The sequence below is a fragment of the Lactuca virosa genome, chromosome 5, assembly GCF_052849685.1.
Source record: "Lactuca virosa cultivar CGN04683 chromosome 5, Lactuca_virosa_CGN04683_v6, whole genome shotgun sequence".
Classification (NCBI taxonomy): domain Eukaryota; kingdom Viridiplantae; phylum Streptophyta; class Magnoliopsida; order Asterales; family Asteraceae; genus Lactuca; species Lactuca virosa.
Genome location: NC_136430.1, coordinates 53,445,658 through 53,463,163, shown reverse-complemented (window position 1 = coordinate 53,463,163; position 17,506 = coordinate 53,445,658). Strand labels below are relative to the sequence as shown.

Below are 17,506 nucleotides of genomic sequence, written 5' to 3'. Positions count from 1 at the left end.
GAGTCGGGGCTGCGGTGGTAGGTGCGGCAGGGCACATGATGGGGTCTGTAGAGTAGGTGGTTCGGGTTGCTACAAGTGCAGCAAGACAGGGCATTTTAACAGGGATTACTGTTGGATTAGGTGTCTAAGCTCATAACTATTTTGGTATGTACTTGACCCGATTATGAGCATGGTCCTTTTGGGTTGCCCTCACTCATGCAACTTGATAGGATGACAAGAGGAGAGAGACTAGAATTTATTATGTGAATAATAAATTCATACTCAAAATGGTTTTATTAATATATTACAAGATTAATATATTATTTGGAAATCATATTATTTAATTAGTATTGATCAGAAATTAATTTGGAATTAATTTGGTGGTCAAAAGAGACTGATTAAATAATTGGGGACTGTTATGCAAATCATTGATAGTTGCATAAATGCGCTGATGGACTCTGTGACAACCGTCAAATTCAAGCCAAAGTCAAAGTCAACAAGTCAAAGTCAAATTCAACGAGTCAAAACAGTCAAACTTAACCAATACTTGAATGTTAAAAGTTATTCTATAAAATTGTGTATTGGTATGCCAAGAATTCAAGTGTTTCGGATATTTTACGTGTTTAGCAATGTAAAACCCTAAAAAGGGAGTTAGATGCATCAAAACACGACTATGGACCCTTTTGGGGACTTAAAATGATCATAAACTAAGCATAGCGGGGTTCACGAACCTTGCATTGCGGGGCGATACAATAATATTGACTAAAAATGAATCTCTCCCAAATATCTCCCAAATCTCTCCCAAATCTCTCTCAAAATCTCTCTCAACTTTTTATAATCATCCGAGTCATCCCAACCCTTAACTTGGCCAAAAACCGCTCAAAAGGGGAAGTTAACTTGAAAATCAGCCATTTATGACCGAAACCCTTCTTAAGAACCGAACCCTATTGGAAGCGAAACCCTAAGAAGCGAAACACCTTAAGAGGACCGAAGCTTCTCAGAGCCGAACCCATCTCCTCAGGACCGAAGGTCCCTCTTCAGGACCGAACATAGCCTCTCGGACCGAACCTCTTGTGAACCGAAGTCAGAACCGAAACCTCCTACAACCGAAATGAACCGAGCCTTCGGTCCATTTCGGTCCTGTCACCTTCGGGCCCAAGCCTTCCCTCTGGTTCCCTTGTTCCTTCTCTCGGTCCTCATTTCCTAAGGACCGAACCTCGCAGATTCCCTCCTAATTCCCGGTTTTCGACTACTTTCGCCTATTAATCCCGTTTTTGATGTTTTTGACGGGGATTTTTCACCAAATTCATATTTTTACCATTTTAAACTCCCTAAACTCATATTTTATTCATTTTTGAATGAATTATTAATTATAAATAATTATTTGTATTAAGAAGAGTATTCTACACCACAAGTGGGTCAAGTGTGCCCACTTGCCTTCCATGTGTCACCTCCTCATTAGCTCAACCTTATCCACATCACACAAACCAAGGAAAACATCCTATCAATCTTGCAAATTGCTCCAGCAACATCTACATAAAGAAATCCCTGGAGGATTTCTTGGCTTACTTTGATCACCTTCAAACACTTTTACACTTCTCAAACCACCAAAAGAGCTTCTTTTTCTCTCTACTTCCAGCCACTTTTTGGAAGTGTTATTGAGCTACTACCTCACTTTTTGGTAAGTATTTCATCTAAACTCAAGTGTTATTCCATATTTTCCTAACACTCTTGGATCATCTACACACATTTTAACACCAAAGAATCGTTCTTAGGATCATCCAAGCTTTCACGTGTTCATCAAGTGTTCTTGACTTGATACTCCTCGACTTCAACTTTCCACTCATATAGAAATCAATCAAGGTGAGTTCATTACCCTAAATTTTCTAGTTTTATTTAGTTTTCATGGGAGGAATACAAGTTAAAATACCAAAACATATTCAAAACTTAACTTGACAGCTTACAACAGAAAAGTTGTGACCTGTTCACAAACTGTTTTAGCAAACTTAAACTTAATATTTTTCAAAACTGTTTAATATGAAAATATTTCAGGTTTATACCTTTAAAATGACTACTTTCACATCTCCATAAGATGTTTCTACAATTTATGGTGATTTTTACAAAACTATCTATCACTGCAGTAACAAAATCGGAGCAGGTGGTGAAGATGAACATTTTTAAACTGGTTTGAGACCACCAAAAATTATTGGAAAATTTATGAACACATTAGCCTCTTTTTCCAAACTCTCCGAGTTTACGGATGCAGTTTTTGAGTTACGATGATTTTTGTATAAATATTCTAAATCAGGGACAGTTAAGGGTAAAACTGTCAAAAACATGTTTAAGAGCTATTCACACCTTGTAACATGCTGAGCAAGGTGTGTACGATTTACACTTAGTATTTTCAATGTCATTTGACTGAAATACAAAGACATGCATAACAAGGTTTCATTCAAACATACAACACTTTTGATAAACTATAATAGGTATAGTTTGAGCACTCCATTTAACAAAGAAAAACAGTAACATAATCAATTTACAAAACAAGTATTTCATTACACGCTATGTGAACTTGTTAATGAATAAATTTGTGAGACATTCTCCTTCGGGGTACTCTTAAGTACCACAAAAAAGTCCTGTAGTTATAATCAGAATCTCTTGGAGAGAGAGCGTGATACTTGTGTATAGATCTATACTGGGTCTGACAAACCCGCACCTAAGCTGCTTGCAACAGCTAGACCGGCAGGTTGGGGTGACAAATGTCATAACATTCCGACGCCTGAAGAACGTCGTATACGAGGCCCACGAGTCTTTAGCATGGTTATAACATCTCACATGGGGAATTAACAAAACATACAGTTCACGAAAATTCTAAGATTTTACACAAAGGAGTTTTATTTAAATATAAAACCACACATAAGTATGACGATTTACTTACATATACTAAGTCTCGGTTCAGATAAGACTACAATGAAACTTTTAGAAAATATTGGATTTTCTGGAAACAAACTTGCAACAAACTTTAAGGAAACAACTTTCACTCTTCATTCATAAATTGCTTATGAACTCACCAGCTTTATGCTGATACTATTTTAAAACAACTTGTATTCTCAGGTAATCAGTAATACAGGTAATCACAAGATTTCTGACGTCAATACGCTAAGGCGCAGATTATTTTTGCTATATTTTGACATCATATGTAATTTATTTGTAAACATGTACTTTTGAAACGATGTAACCTTTTAAATTATGTTTATGATGGTTGTGTTTACTTTCTTCACTATGGTTATGATACTGAGCATGACGTCCTCCACCCCCGAACGTTTCCGCCGTTCTGGTTTGGGGGTGTGACAGACTCCATAGAGTGGAGTGGACGAAATTTATAGGGAAGCCCATATGATTTCGTGCAAGGGCTCTAAGGAAAGAGTCCATGGGATGCTTGTTGTCTAAGTTAGGTATTTGGGTTTCCACCTAAAAACCCTAACAGCCACAGCTATATAAAGGACCCCATACAAGGAGATTTTCGCCCAAGCTTTGTAAAACCCTAAGGTGGCCAAAAATCCTTCTCTCCAAGTCTTCTTTTGCATTGAGTGTTTGTGACTCCATTAGAGGTGCAACACTTGGGGCACTAGGCTTTCAGAAGTCAAGATCAAGAAGGATTGTGATTGTTATTTCTACATAACAATCAAGGTAATGTTTCTAACCCTAATCATATGTCAATTTCGAATTATATGCTAGTTGCTAGGGTTTATTTCTTTTGTATTCAATATTGTATATTCAAATTAGAAAAAACTAGATCAAAGTAATTAGGGTTGCATGAAAACCGTAGGAATGATGTTATGCTCATAACCCAATAATTACACTGTTACTACCACCACCACCCAGACATCAAATTTGATTTGCTTCCATTGCAATCAGAGGGGCCACAAGAAGGCCAACTGCCCAAGTTTATCATCAAGAGGACCAGTAGTAGCACATGCTTCGACGACTCTAAGGATCACAGATGGCTTCCAGGGCAAGGCGGATGCGCCAGTTGTTCGGAGCAGGGCATTTCAGCTGACAGTCGAGGAGGCTCGTGCAACACCCGATGTGGTCACTGGTATGTATCTTCTCTTTATCTTCTTATTTGTATTTTTGTAATGCTTATATGTTTTATTGTTGTTTATGGTCATTCCTTGTGAATGGTATTCCTACAATGGTCCTATTCGATTCGAGGGCTACCCGATCTTTTGTATCACTTGCGCTTAGCAAGAGATTTGATGATATTCTGGGAGAGTTGGATTATCCGCTAGAGGTTAAGATTGTTGATGACCACCCGGTGCGAGTGTCGAGGGTTCACCGGGGATGCACCCTGTAGATATTCAATGATCCGTATCCGATTGATTTGGTTCTAATTCCCCTGCGCGAGAGCAAGGTCATTATGGGGATGGATTGTTTGAGCCCCAATGGGGCGATGATTGATTGTGGGATTTAGTTGGTACATGTTAGGACCCCAAGTGGGGGAGAGTTGGTGATCCACGGTGAGGGTGCTCAACGTGGGCCGGCTCTCTATTCGGTAGCCAGGGCCAGGCATTATCCTCAGCAGGGATGTTCTAAGTTTGTGGCCTATGTGAGGGATACCCGGGAGAAGGGTGATGTCACCATTGATAATGTACCAATTGTTTGGGAATACCTAGATGTGTTCCCGAAGGATTCACTAGGAGTGCCTCCGGAGAGGCAGGTGGAGTTTCAAATTGACTTGGTTCTAGGTGCGGCTCCGATAGCCAAAGCACCTTATTGGTTAGCACCTACAGAGATGCAGGAGTTGTCTACGCAGCTGCAGGAGCTATTATACAAGGGATTTATTTGGCCAAGTAGTTCACCATGGGGAACTCCGATCTTATTTTTCAAGAAAAAAAGATGGGACGCATCGGATATGTATTGACTATCGGTAGCTGAATAAGCTAACGGTGAAGAACCGTTACCCACTCGCAAGGATCGATGATTTATTTGATCAACTTCAGGGCCCATCTTGGTTCTCCAAGATTGATCTGCGTTCGAGTTGCCACCAAATGAGGTTCAGGTAGGAGGACATGCAGAAGACGACCTTCTGAACTCGTTATGGTCATTACGAGTTCGTGGTGATTCCTTTCAGGCTCACCAATGCTCCAGCCGCATTCATGGACCTTATGAATCGCGTATGTAGGCCCATGTTGGATCGGTCTGTGATTGTGTTTATTGATTATATCGTGGTTTATTCGAAGACCCGGGAGCAGCATGAGGAGCACCTGAGGGAGGTATTGGAGACTCTGAGGAGGGAGAGCTTATATGCGAAGTTCTACAAGTGTGAGTGACATGGGAAGTTCCGAGGTATCCATCTAAGATTCGGAGTTTCCTTGGATTGGCAGGTTACTATCAGAGACTCATTAAGGATTTCTCCAAGATAGCGGTTCCTTTGGCCAAGCTGACAAAGAAGACTATCACATTTCATTGGGGGCCTGAGCAACAGGAAACTTTTGAGACCTTGAGATAGAAATTATGTGAGGCACCAATTCTGACCCTGCTAGAGGGGGTTGAGGACTTCGTGTTATATTGTGATGCTTCGATCACGAGTTATGTGCAGTGTTGATGCAGCGGGGTCATGTGACTGCATACACCTCGAAGCAGTTGAAGGCTCATGAGGCGAATTATCATACACACGATCTGTAGTTCGGGGCAGTGGTGTTTGCCCTTAAGATTTGGCGACATTACCTCTACGGGGTCTGCTGTACTATCTACACTGATCACAAGAGTCTGAGGTATTTGATGGATCAGCCAAATCTGAACATGAGGCAGCGTAGATGGTTGGATGTGGTGAAAGATTATGATTGTGAGATCCTTTATCACCCTGGGAAGCCCAACGTGGTGGCTGGTGCTCTCAGCCGCAAGGCGGTCGCGGATTCTATCAGGGATTTATGTTTGAGGATGACAATGATTACCCTATTATTATAGCCGATTCGAGAGGCTCATATTGAGGATATGAAGGAAGAGCACCGGAAGAGTGAGCGCATTGTGGGACAGGTGGCTTCCTTCGATTATGATAGTTATGGGTTATTGACTCTCCATTGGAGGGTGTGGGCTCCGTATAGGGGTGGTGTGCGGCAGGTTTTGATGGAAGAGGCGCACAAGTCGAGATTCTTGTATTCATCCCGAAGCGACAAAGATCTATAGAGATATCTGGCTAGATTATTGATGGCAATGTATGAAGCGAAATATGGCATGGTATGTGGAGAGGTGCTTGACTTTTAGGAAAGTCAAGGGCATGCAATAATGACCCCACAATAAAATGGAGCCGTTGGATATTCCCGTTTGGAAATGAGAAGAGATTACGATGGATTTTATCACTAAACTTCCTTGGACGGTGCACAGAGTGGATTCGATATGGGTCATCGTGGATCGATTGACTTAGAGAGCACATTTTATCCCGATCCAGGAGAGTATCTCTGCAGAGAAGTCGACAGACATCTACATTCAGGATGTTGTGGCACGTCATTGGGTGCCGGTTTTTGTGGTCTCAGATAGGGATGTTCGGTTCACTTTGAGATTCTGGAAGATATTCCACGAGGAGTTGGGTACTCGTCTGTACTTCAGCACGACTTTTCACCCACAGATGGTCAGAGTGAGCGGATCATCCATACATTGGAGGATATGTTGTGGGCATGCGTTCTGGATTTTGGCGGTAGTTGGGATACGTATCTTCGATTAGTGGAATTTTCATATAACAACAGCTATCATGCCAACATTGATCGACCTCTTTTTAAGATGCTTTATGGGAGGAAGTGTAGGACCCCGATATGTTGGGGTGAGGTCGTTTAGTGGGTCATGCAGAGTGCCGAGGTGGTACTCAAGACGTCCGATATGATTCAACAGTTTCGTGGTAGGCTTCAGATAGTGTAGATTCGGAAGAAGAGCTAGACAGACAGACGCCAATTAGACTTGGAGTTCCATGTTGGGGATATGGTACTCCTAAAGGTGTCACCTTTGAAAGGTGTCATCTGATTCAGGAAGCGTGGAAAGCTAGGCCCCAGATACATCGATCCTTTTAGGGTTTTAGCCCGGGTGGGTTAGGTGGCACATCGTTTAGATCTTCTGGAGGAGCTCAATCAGATCCACAGTACTTTCCATGTCTCTCAATTGCGGAAGTGTTTGGTTGATGATTCCGCAGTGGTTCCGTTGGAGGATATTCAAGTGGATGACCGCCTGAACTACACCGAGAGATTGGTGGCGATCCTTGACCGGAAGACAAAAACCTTGAGGAACAAGGTTATGGGATTGGTGAAGGTGCAGTGGCAGCACCTGAAGGGTTCTGAGTGGACGTGGGAGCCTGAAGAAGAGATGAGGGAGCATTACCCTAGGTTATTTGCGGAAGTGGACTTCGAGGATGAAGTCTGATTCAAGTGGGGGAGAATTGTAATGCCCGAATCGCCAGGTAAAAACTTTTGCCAATTATTTCGATTATCCATGGACCAGACTTGAGTACACTGGTCGTACACGAGGTTCGCACGGCATACTCCTATGCATGCGTGAAGCAGGGATGTCCCATGCGTATGCAGGGCGTACGCAAGCCAGGGGAAAACCCTAATTTTTAGGTTTTGCACCCTATTTAAGCTCATTAAGCTCCTCAAGTCCTTCACTTTATCAGCCTCCATTGCCTTTTTAGCTAATCTCGAAACCCTAGCCATATTGAGAGTATTCTTGAGCTTACTAAGAGTTTTTGGGTGTTCTTTTTTTGATCTTGAAGAAGAAGAAGGATTGAGGAGAAGCATTGGACAAGAAGGAGCTTGTAGATCCAGAGGTTGTTCATCATTTCTAACTCATCGGAGGTATAAAGTCTGAAACTTGCTCATTCTAAGTCTAGATTTAAGTTTAGGGAAGAACTTAGCATATTTTGGTCCCATAACTTTGGTCTCGTGGAGTATGACGACTACAAACCATTTAAGTTGTCCTTTTGGGCTCTTAGGAGTGCATTAAGTCATAAAGTTTGTATCTTGGAGGTTAGAACTCAACCATGCATGGGTTGGTGACCACTTAAGGGAGATATAAGTCTAAATCCAAGGTTTGAGTCCCATTAAGACATGCAAAAGCATAAATTTTGCAAGTTTATGGCTTAATACGCTTTAATAAGCTTATATCTAAAATTAGACGTTAGGTCTTAACTGATTAAGACCTTAGAAGTAGGATTTGGCTAGCTGCAACGTACGTCGGGCATACCTAGATGTACGCTGCGCATATGCGTTTGAGGTCCCAACTATGTGAGGGTCGAGAGTACGACGGGCGTACTGTTCGTACACTGAACTTACTCACTAGAGAGGATTTTGGGCTTTTTAGCCTTGGGCCATTTCGGACTTAGGGACTTGGTCTTTTGTTGGGCCGGAAGCTTTTTAGTGGTGGGCCTTCTTGATCTTGGGCCCATTTTGGATATTGTCTATCTTCTGGGCTGGAGGGCTAATTGTATTTGGGCCTTGGTGGGTTAGGCCCAATAAGGCAAGGATTAAGCAACTGTTTTATCTTTAAAGTCGGGATTTAGGGTTTAGACGCGCGAGTTGGATTATTGACCTGATTTCTAATTAGGGATTCTTTACTTGTGATTTAGTGAGAGGATTTCACAAGTCAGCAGCCTGAGTGTGATTTGATATTTTCAGTCTGAGGTTAGTTTCCTTCACTGTAGCCGTGGGTCGAAGGCACCAATGCCGACCCACTAGATTATGTTTGTAGTATGATGATTGTCTTCATGACAATTACCTGCTATGCATGTATCTGCTTGATATCTCTACGACTCTTATTGTTAGGATTATATGTGTTAGTGGTAGGGGTGAAATAGACCAGATACCGGTTGAAAGATACGAAGGGGGTGAAATAGACCCAGTACCGGTTGAAAGATACCAAAGGGGGTGAAATAGACCCGATACCGGTTGAAAGATACCGAAAGGGTGAAATAGACCCAATACCGGTTGAAAGATATTGAATGGGGTGAAATAGACCCAATATGTTTTTTACTGTTATATATGTATGGTATTGGGTATTTTGGGGGAACTCACTAAGCTTTGTGCTTACGTTTTCGGTGTATGTTTTAGGTACTTCCAGCTCGAAAATGAAGGGTCCGACCTGATCGCACTGTATTCACCTATGTTTTTCTGCATCACGTGATTTTGGGATTTGTACTGTGATAATATTTTACTACGATATACTTTCGAATATTTGATGTGATTATCGTACTATTGGAATGAATTTAAAATGAAAATTTTATCTGAATTTTTGGGATGTTACATGCAGTTCGATCAAGCTAAGCCCTTCCTTTTGAAACCAGTAGTATATGAAAACATTTTAAACATAAACCGTAAGCACAAATCTTAGTGAGTTCCACAAAATACCATATATATATATATATATATATATATATATATATATATATAACAACATGTAGTTGTGTCGGGTCCATAACAAACCATGGGGCCATATCAACCACGGGTCCGTAATGACTCCATATAACAACATGTAGCTGTGTCGGGTCGGTAATAACCCTCGAGTCCGAATCAACTCCAAGTCCATAATGACTCCATATAACAACATGTAGCCATATCGGGTCTATAACAACCCCCATGTCTATTTCACCCATATACATAAGAATACATGCATATCAGCAAGAATCATAAAGACAACAAGCACATACAGGCATATCAACATGTGTCACAAAGACAACAATCATCCTACAAACATAATCCAATAGGTCGGCATTGGTGCCTTTGACCCATGATTAAAATGTAGAGATTCACTTGAAGTATTCAACAAAAGCCCAACAGCTACCTCAACAACAAAACATCCAACCCAGTCTCCCTAAATCCAAATCGAAACAAATCCTTAGCCAAATGCTCAATTCTACTCAAGTTTGACCAAAAGTCAAACTGGTCAAAAAAGTTAACGGTCAAAGTTAAAGTCAAAACTGCCAATTAGCATCCCTCCACGTCGTGGCCTTCCTTAACCACGTCGTATGCATAAAATGCCAAAACAGTTGCCACGCCGTTGAAGCCTAAAGCCCACGGTGGGGACTGGTCTGAATAGCTCAAATTACTTAATCCATTTTATTTCGATTCCAAGATCTCCAAATCTCAGATCTAATCCTTTCCAAGGTCTTAGTGGATAAAGTTTCTAACTTTATCCATTAGGAAGGTCCAAACCACCAAGATCTAGATTTTAAGTCTCAAAGGGACCCAAAATGCATCTTTCTCAACTTAATCCATTAAGTCCAAGTCTCCAACTTTCAGATATGAATCATCAAGATGTCTAGATGGATAAAGTTTCCAAATTTATCCATAATAATGCCAAAATCTTTCAAGATCTAAAGTTTATTACACCAAAATGGCATAAAGGACCAAGATAACTTGCATGGCTAAAAGGGAAGGCAAAAGATCATAACTTTCCTAGTCTATGGGGTCCAAGAAACATTCCAAACTGATAAAAATATGTTGTATTCCAATCAGTTACAAGATCACTCATAAAATGGACCAAAAGTGCCAAAAAAACCCCAAATGACAAGATCTAATGAACTAGATAGCAAGATTGGAACTTTATACTCACAATGGTATAAACTGTAGTGTCTTTGATGGATCCAAACTTGAAGCATCATTCCTTTAAACCAAAAGAGCCTTCTTGATCTTTAAGCTCCATCAAAACAACATAAAAAGCATCCAAAAGAGGAGGGAGTAGAGAGGAGAAGTTCAAATATTGAAGGTGGATGCTAGGGTTTCTCCCAAGGGATTCTATAGATGATAGAGGCTGATAAAATGCCCAAAAATATGGAACATTAATTTTAAATACGTTGAAAACCCTAAAAAAATCATGGGCTTGGGCCTGAGTGATCACCACACCATGGGATCTGATCCCCACGCCGTGGCCAGGACTTTTCACCCAAATCCACCTCAACTTCAAACAACCATAACTTCTTCATTTCAACTCCCTTTTCTTTGATATTTATATCCACGAAAAGGTATTGATGAGTCCCACTAAAACACCCTGTTTCGAATCGTTTCCTGATTCAAGTTTGTGACCCGAAGATCAGTTATCATAAGGCTTTGGTCCTTGGGGAAAGATAGATTTAGACCCATTTGGATGTGGATAATGTAGAGTAAGAGATTCGAGATTTCGATTTGTGCTTGGGAGCCCAAGGGTATAACTTTAAAGTGATAGTTCGAGCCTTTTATGAATTTTGGATTTAAGTTCGAAATGTCTTAATGAAAATGAGAGTTTATAGGATTGTAGAGCTTCTCATTACCTTTCCGTGGATATAAGGATCGTCGAAATCAGACTTAGAACGAATAAGTTATGGACTTCGGAAGTTTGGTGGTTTTAGGGCTAAGACTAGTACGATGGGCATACAGGGAGTATGACAGGCGTACTAGGATGGATGATCGCGGATGGCCCTTGGAGTACGGTGGGCATACTCCAGTCAGGTGCAAACCCTAATTTAGAGATATGAATAGGGATGCAAACGGGGGCGGATATTAGCAGAGACTGTAATCCCCTTCCCTAAACCCGACCTCCGATCTCCACACCCATCCCCGCCCTGCCCCACCAAATACCCGACGGTTTAGGGTGAATAATCCCCGTCGGGTTCGGTGAACCCGATGGATACCCGTTTAACAATAAAGTTTTGGTTTTAAAAGGACATGGAAATATAAAATGTAAAAATAATTACAAAAATCACTTTATTCTCCATATTTTAAATATAAAATTGTTTTAAAATATTGAAATTTAAAGATTTTTAGTAAATAAACAGCTTTTTTTTAAACATGGATTCTTGAGTAAATGTTTGGACCCACCACTTTGCTATTTAAAGTTTCCAGATTCTTATTTGTTGCAACTTCTGCTAACGTTAACGTTGACATATTCTTATTTGTTGGAGCTTGCCTATTAAAGTTTATGTATTCTTAATCGAAGAGTCACACTCTTAATCGAAGAGGCATACACATTCTAATCTGTTCAATTCCCTATACCTCGATAACTTAAATATGTATTTAATAAAACTCGATTTCTGTTAAGTTTAATATATATATATATATATATATATATATATATATATATATATATATATATATATATATATATATATATATATATATATATATATATATATATATATAACGGGTCTTAAATGGGGCGGATAATAGTATATCCATCCCCGCCCCATCCCCGTTTCGGGTAAGAAATTGAATCCCCATCCCCGAACCGTTATCCGATAAGACGGGGAATACCCGATCTGTTCGGGTCGGATCCCTACACGTAGCGGGTAATACCCGATCCGCTTGCATCTCTAGTTATGGACCCTATTTAAAGGCCTTAACTTATGTCCAAAACCCTACTATCTTCAGCCTCCATCAACATTAACCTTAAAATCAAAACCCTAGCCTTCATTTGAGCATTCTTGAGGCTTTTGAGTGATTTGGAGTGTTTTTGGTACACACCGAAGAGGAAGGAGCTTATTAGAGAAGTGTTGGTTAGCTTGGAGCTTAAAGATCCAGGCCTTGTTCTTCTTGATCTAGCTTCTGGAGGTATAACGTTTTAATCTTGATGACTTTCTCTCATAGATCTAGTTAGGGTGGTAATTTATCATGTTTTGGTCCCATGATTTTGGATTTTGTGAGTAGAAGTTACTCTAGAACCTTTGAGCCTCATATTTAGTCCTTGTTGAGGTCATTAAGTCATAAAGTTTGGATCTTGAGGAGTATTATCCTTCCAAGCAAGAATTGGTGACCTTTTTATGAAGTTAGGAAGCTTGGATTGTGATTTGAGCCCCATTAGTCCATGCAAAGTCATAAAGTCAGGAACTTTATGACTTAAGACACCCCTTAAGGGTCAGATATGTGTTTGGACGTTTTGGTCTTAACCTTTAAGAGGTTAATATGAGTTTTGTCCCTCTGATGAGTATGTTGGGCGTACGTAGGCATACGCTCAGTGTAATGCATGGATTCCACGTATTAAGCTTCAGTGACTCATACGTTGTGCAGCGGCGGGCAGTATGCGGGGCGTACACTTCTGGTACGCGGGGCGTACTCCCGAAAAGTCCATTTTGGGAGTTTTGGAGGTTGGGCCATGGGTTATAGGACCATATATGGGAAGGGTAAAATGGTCTTTTACCTATTGGAAAAATAAAATATAGATTGGACCTTGGATTTTGGGAATTGTCTTAATTATTAACTAGGGATAATTTGGTTGTGTTCAGTGTGAGGATCTCGAGTGCAGCACGCATGTGTTTCGGTTATCTTGGATTGAGGTGAGTCTCCTCATTGTACCCGTGGGTCAAAGGCACCAATGTCGGCCCATTTGTATGTTGGGCTAGGCCCATTTGTATGTTGGGTCGGGCCTATGGATCAGGAAGGGCTAGGCCCATTGTATGTCGTGTAGGGTGCTAGTTGTCTCTGTGACTCTTGCATTTGTATGTTGGTCTGGGCCCATTGCTTTGGCAGGGATGGGCCCATTATAGTGGGTTGGGCCCAATATGCGGTCTAGGCCCAGTGATATATATGGTATGTGGTATTTGGCGAACTCACTAAGCTTTGTGCTTATGGTTTTTATGGTTATGGTTTCAGGTACTTCTGGTTCGAAAGGGAAGGGTCCGGCTTGATCGCAGTGCATCCACCCATATTTCCGCAACTTGATGATTTCGGGATTGTACTCTGATAACTGTTTTATTAAGATATACCTTTGAATGTTTGCAAAAAGATAACCCGTGTTTCCGGTTAAACTAAAAATGAAATTTTTACCTTATTATTTTTGGGGTCGTTACACCCACACTTTTATCTAATAGATTTTAGATTAACACATGTCGAACTAAAAACCATAATCCATGCAAGAAGCCCAACATATAACTTTTCCCATTTTACCCTTTGACTCCAAAACACAACCCAAGGGCTTAGATCATATAACCAATATTATTAATATCCAATAGGGTCTAAACCCTATTCCCTTGAAGCCCAAGGCCTTTACTCGATCCTATTATTGTCCATAATCCCAAAATAAGAATCTTTTTCAAAACAAGATGTTACAGGAGCCTTAAAGTTAGGTTTTAAGGCTAATCAGAGGAATTTTATAGGGTTGGATGGTACTTTCAAGAAAATCCCCTATCCAGGGAAAATTTTGATAAATGTTGGGGTAGATTCCAATAATGGGATATACCCTCTTGCATATCCACTTGTTGAAAATGAAACCACACATTCATGGACATGGTTTTTGGAACAACTTGGTGATGATCTAGATCTTTATGCTATTTCAAACTTCTCTTTCATATCAGATAGCCAGAAGGTATATATTTTACAATTTAATTTTTATAATTTCTTATTTAGTAAACTAGTTTTTGAAATCATTAGGGAATCATTCCTATAATTTCCAAACTTTTCCGTCAAGCTGATCATAGGTTTTGTTTGAGACATATTCAAGAGAATTTGAAAAGACAATGGATGGATAAAGAGCTCAAATATTATGTGTGGAACTGTGCAACTGCTACTACTATGAGGAATTTTGAGAATGCTTTGGAAGAGCTAAAAGAAATCAATGTCAAAGCTTATGATTGACTACTACATATTCAACCATTTTATTCTGATTGTATTACTTAACTTAACAGGGAGGGCAAATACTAACATGTTGTTGAATAACTAGTGTGAGGTTCTCAACGCAAAATTGCAAGGTGGTAGGGATAAACCAATCATATATGTTTTGGAGTTCATTAGAGATTATTTTATGAAGAGAATTTGCAATGTTCAAAAAGAGATTGATAGATGGCATGCTCCAGTTACACCAACTGCCACTACTTTACTTGATGATATGAAAAAACAAGCACAAAAGAACAAGTGTAATTTCAATGGGGCCAAAACTCAAGTCACTGGTCAATGGGGTGATCCGTTTATTGTTAATTTGGATGAAAAAACTTATACATGTAGGCATTGAGAAATTACAGGCATGTTATGCTCACATACAATAAGTGCAATATAGGACAAAATTGGACATGGAGCAAAGAATATTTCTGAGTTGGAGGAGTGGATCCACCCATGATATTGGCTAGTTACATGGACGGAAGTGTACAAACACAAAATTGAACCATTAATTGTAGAGTGATGTGGCAAAAGTTACCATGCCCAACCAAATTTCTTGCACCCGAACATGTTCCTCAGGTATGTCTATTTTGTCATTATATGTCACACCCCCAAACCAGAACGGTGGAAACGTCTGGGGGCGGATGGAGTGACTTCATGTACAGTATCATAACAATTGAATAGTAATGAAACATAGCAACACAAACATTCATACATTTAGATTTAGAGTATTACATTGTTTACAAACACAATTATTCGGAAGTCGAATACAATTAACTGAAAAGTAAATAACGTGAAATAACAACGCCGACCCTCAAGAAGGGTTGAGTACCTGCCTGCTAGATCCCTGAGAATATAAGTCATTTTGAAAAGCGTCAACATAGAATTTTGGTTAGTTCATAAGCGTAGTTGTAGAAACACTTTGTATTATCTTTGTCCATAGTAAGGTTTAAAACTCCAGGAAATCCAATATTTTCTATAAAAAGTAGTTTGCGAGTCTCGTTCCAGAAACCGTGTATATTTGCATGCATGTTCTTTGGTTTTCCTTTGTTTGTTTCTGAAAAGAAAGTGTTCCCATAAAATCCTATATTTTATGTATATAAAAGATGTTGTGGTCTTAAAACCCTAACACCGAGTTGTGAAATCAGTTTACAAAATATACGAAACATAGTTTTGTATTTTATAAAACTAATGGAGTGTATATTCCTCGTAATTCCAATGTTAATAGATCCCTACTCTATGTGAGTCGTTACAACCATACTAATATGACGAGAACGCCTGCCCTGATGTTCTTCAGTCGTCAGATACGGTTAAAATATTTGTCACCTTAGACTGGCCTGTCTAGCTGTAGCGAACAACACATGTGTGGGGTATCAACCCCGTATAGATCTATACACAATTACCCCGCTCTCCCTCCAGGAGACTCCGGTTATAACTATAGGACTTACAATGTATGCTAGGTAGGTATGGCGAAGGAAAAATATCACAAGAGCCTTAACGTAATTTACGCGAGTTTTGTCTCCCAAAATGGAATAATGCAAATAATGTTTTCTCGTGTAAAGTTATGACTGCAGATTTATGACATGCGTTTTACAGCTTTATGACATACAGCTTATCACTTGTATTTCTGAAAGTTTTATGATGGACAGTTTATGACACGCAAATATTTCCGTCATAAACACTTTGTTTTGTATATCGACTTGATAAAATTATTTATATTGATAATTATAAATAATCACTAATAGTTTGTCAACTTGCAATAGGTTATGAATATGACATAATGTTCTAAGTTTAAAACCCTAGAAATGGTATGAACATAACATGATTGTTTTACTAGCAACATTTATTTTTAGAAAAATAACCAAGTTTTGTAGGGTGTTTTGACATACCCAAAATTTTGTTGAGATCTTTGTAAAAAAAAGTATTCTATTTTTGTTGTGACTAAAATATTGTCACTAGTTCCACCAAAATCTCATATAAATCCATGAAATCTATTATGTTTCAATGTTTGCACAAGTTTTAGTGGTAAAAGTATTTTTAACCACAAATTTACCATTTTGGGTGTAACTCATCATATTTTTACCTAGTAATTTTATTTTATGTTTAACATAATACCATAATATGTAAAACCCCACAAAGATAACTTAGTTCTAACATCATGAGATTTGTAAAATCTCAAGTTTATGGAGTATTAACATGAAATAATAATATTTCAACACACATAAACACCTAAAAATACAAATGCATGCGAATATCCAAGGATTTAAACAATATTTGACTGGTATCCCCCCCCCCCAAAGAATAAAAACTTGAAAATAGTGGGGTATGAAGCTCACCTTGGGTAGTTGAAGTGATGAGAGGGAAGTTTGATCCTAAACACTTAGAGGATTTGATGAACTTGTGAAGATTATGATACCCTAGAGTTGTTAACACTTAATATCATGTGTAAATGAAAGGAAATTATCAAGATAATGTGTAGGATCATAATACACACTTTGGATACTTACTAGGATTTTAGGAAGTGTCTTGAAGAATTTAGTACTCTTAAAGTGTGAAGCTTGAGTTTCTCAGAGAGCAATTTAGGGTTTCTTAGTAAATGAAAATGAGGGATATGATATGGAAAGGAGGGTTTATGTTCCTTAGTAAAGTAGTGAAAGTCGACATGATGTTTGCATGGGTTACTGGGGGATTATGCTTTGTTATTTGGTAGATATTATATGTTTACCCGTGAAAGCCATGGAAATGGTTGAAATGTCTCACCCTAAAGTCAATTGCTTTTGTTTTTTCCTCAATTCCAATCCGTAAACACCTTAAAATATCTAAGCATGGTAGTAAACACAAGGTGTTTACGCCCTAGGATGGTCCTACCCTTGATTTTACGCCCCATGTGTGGTCCACCAAAGATTTTACGCCGAAGTACTTGCTTC

At 39.4% G+C, this 17,506-nt stretch overlaps 1 protein-coding gene across 1 annotated transcript in view; it reads left to right on the top strand.

The window, feature by feature from the left end:
• LOC145111259 (uncharacterized) overlaps positions 1-14,934 on the top strand; it is a 30,706-nt gene extending 15,772 nt beyond the window's left edge. Inside the window, exons 2-4 of the mRNA XM_079047555.1 lie at positions 14,147-14,292; positions 14,358-14,543; positions 14,647-14,934. Of these exons, the coding sequence (XP_078903681.1) occupies positions 14,147-14,292; positions 14,358-14,543; positions 14,647-14,934 (620 nt within the window). The remainder of the gene's footprint in view (positions 1-14,146; positions 14,293-14,357; positions 14,544-14,646) is intronic.
• The last annotated feature ends 2,572 nt before the right edge of the window (positions 14,935-17,506 follow it).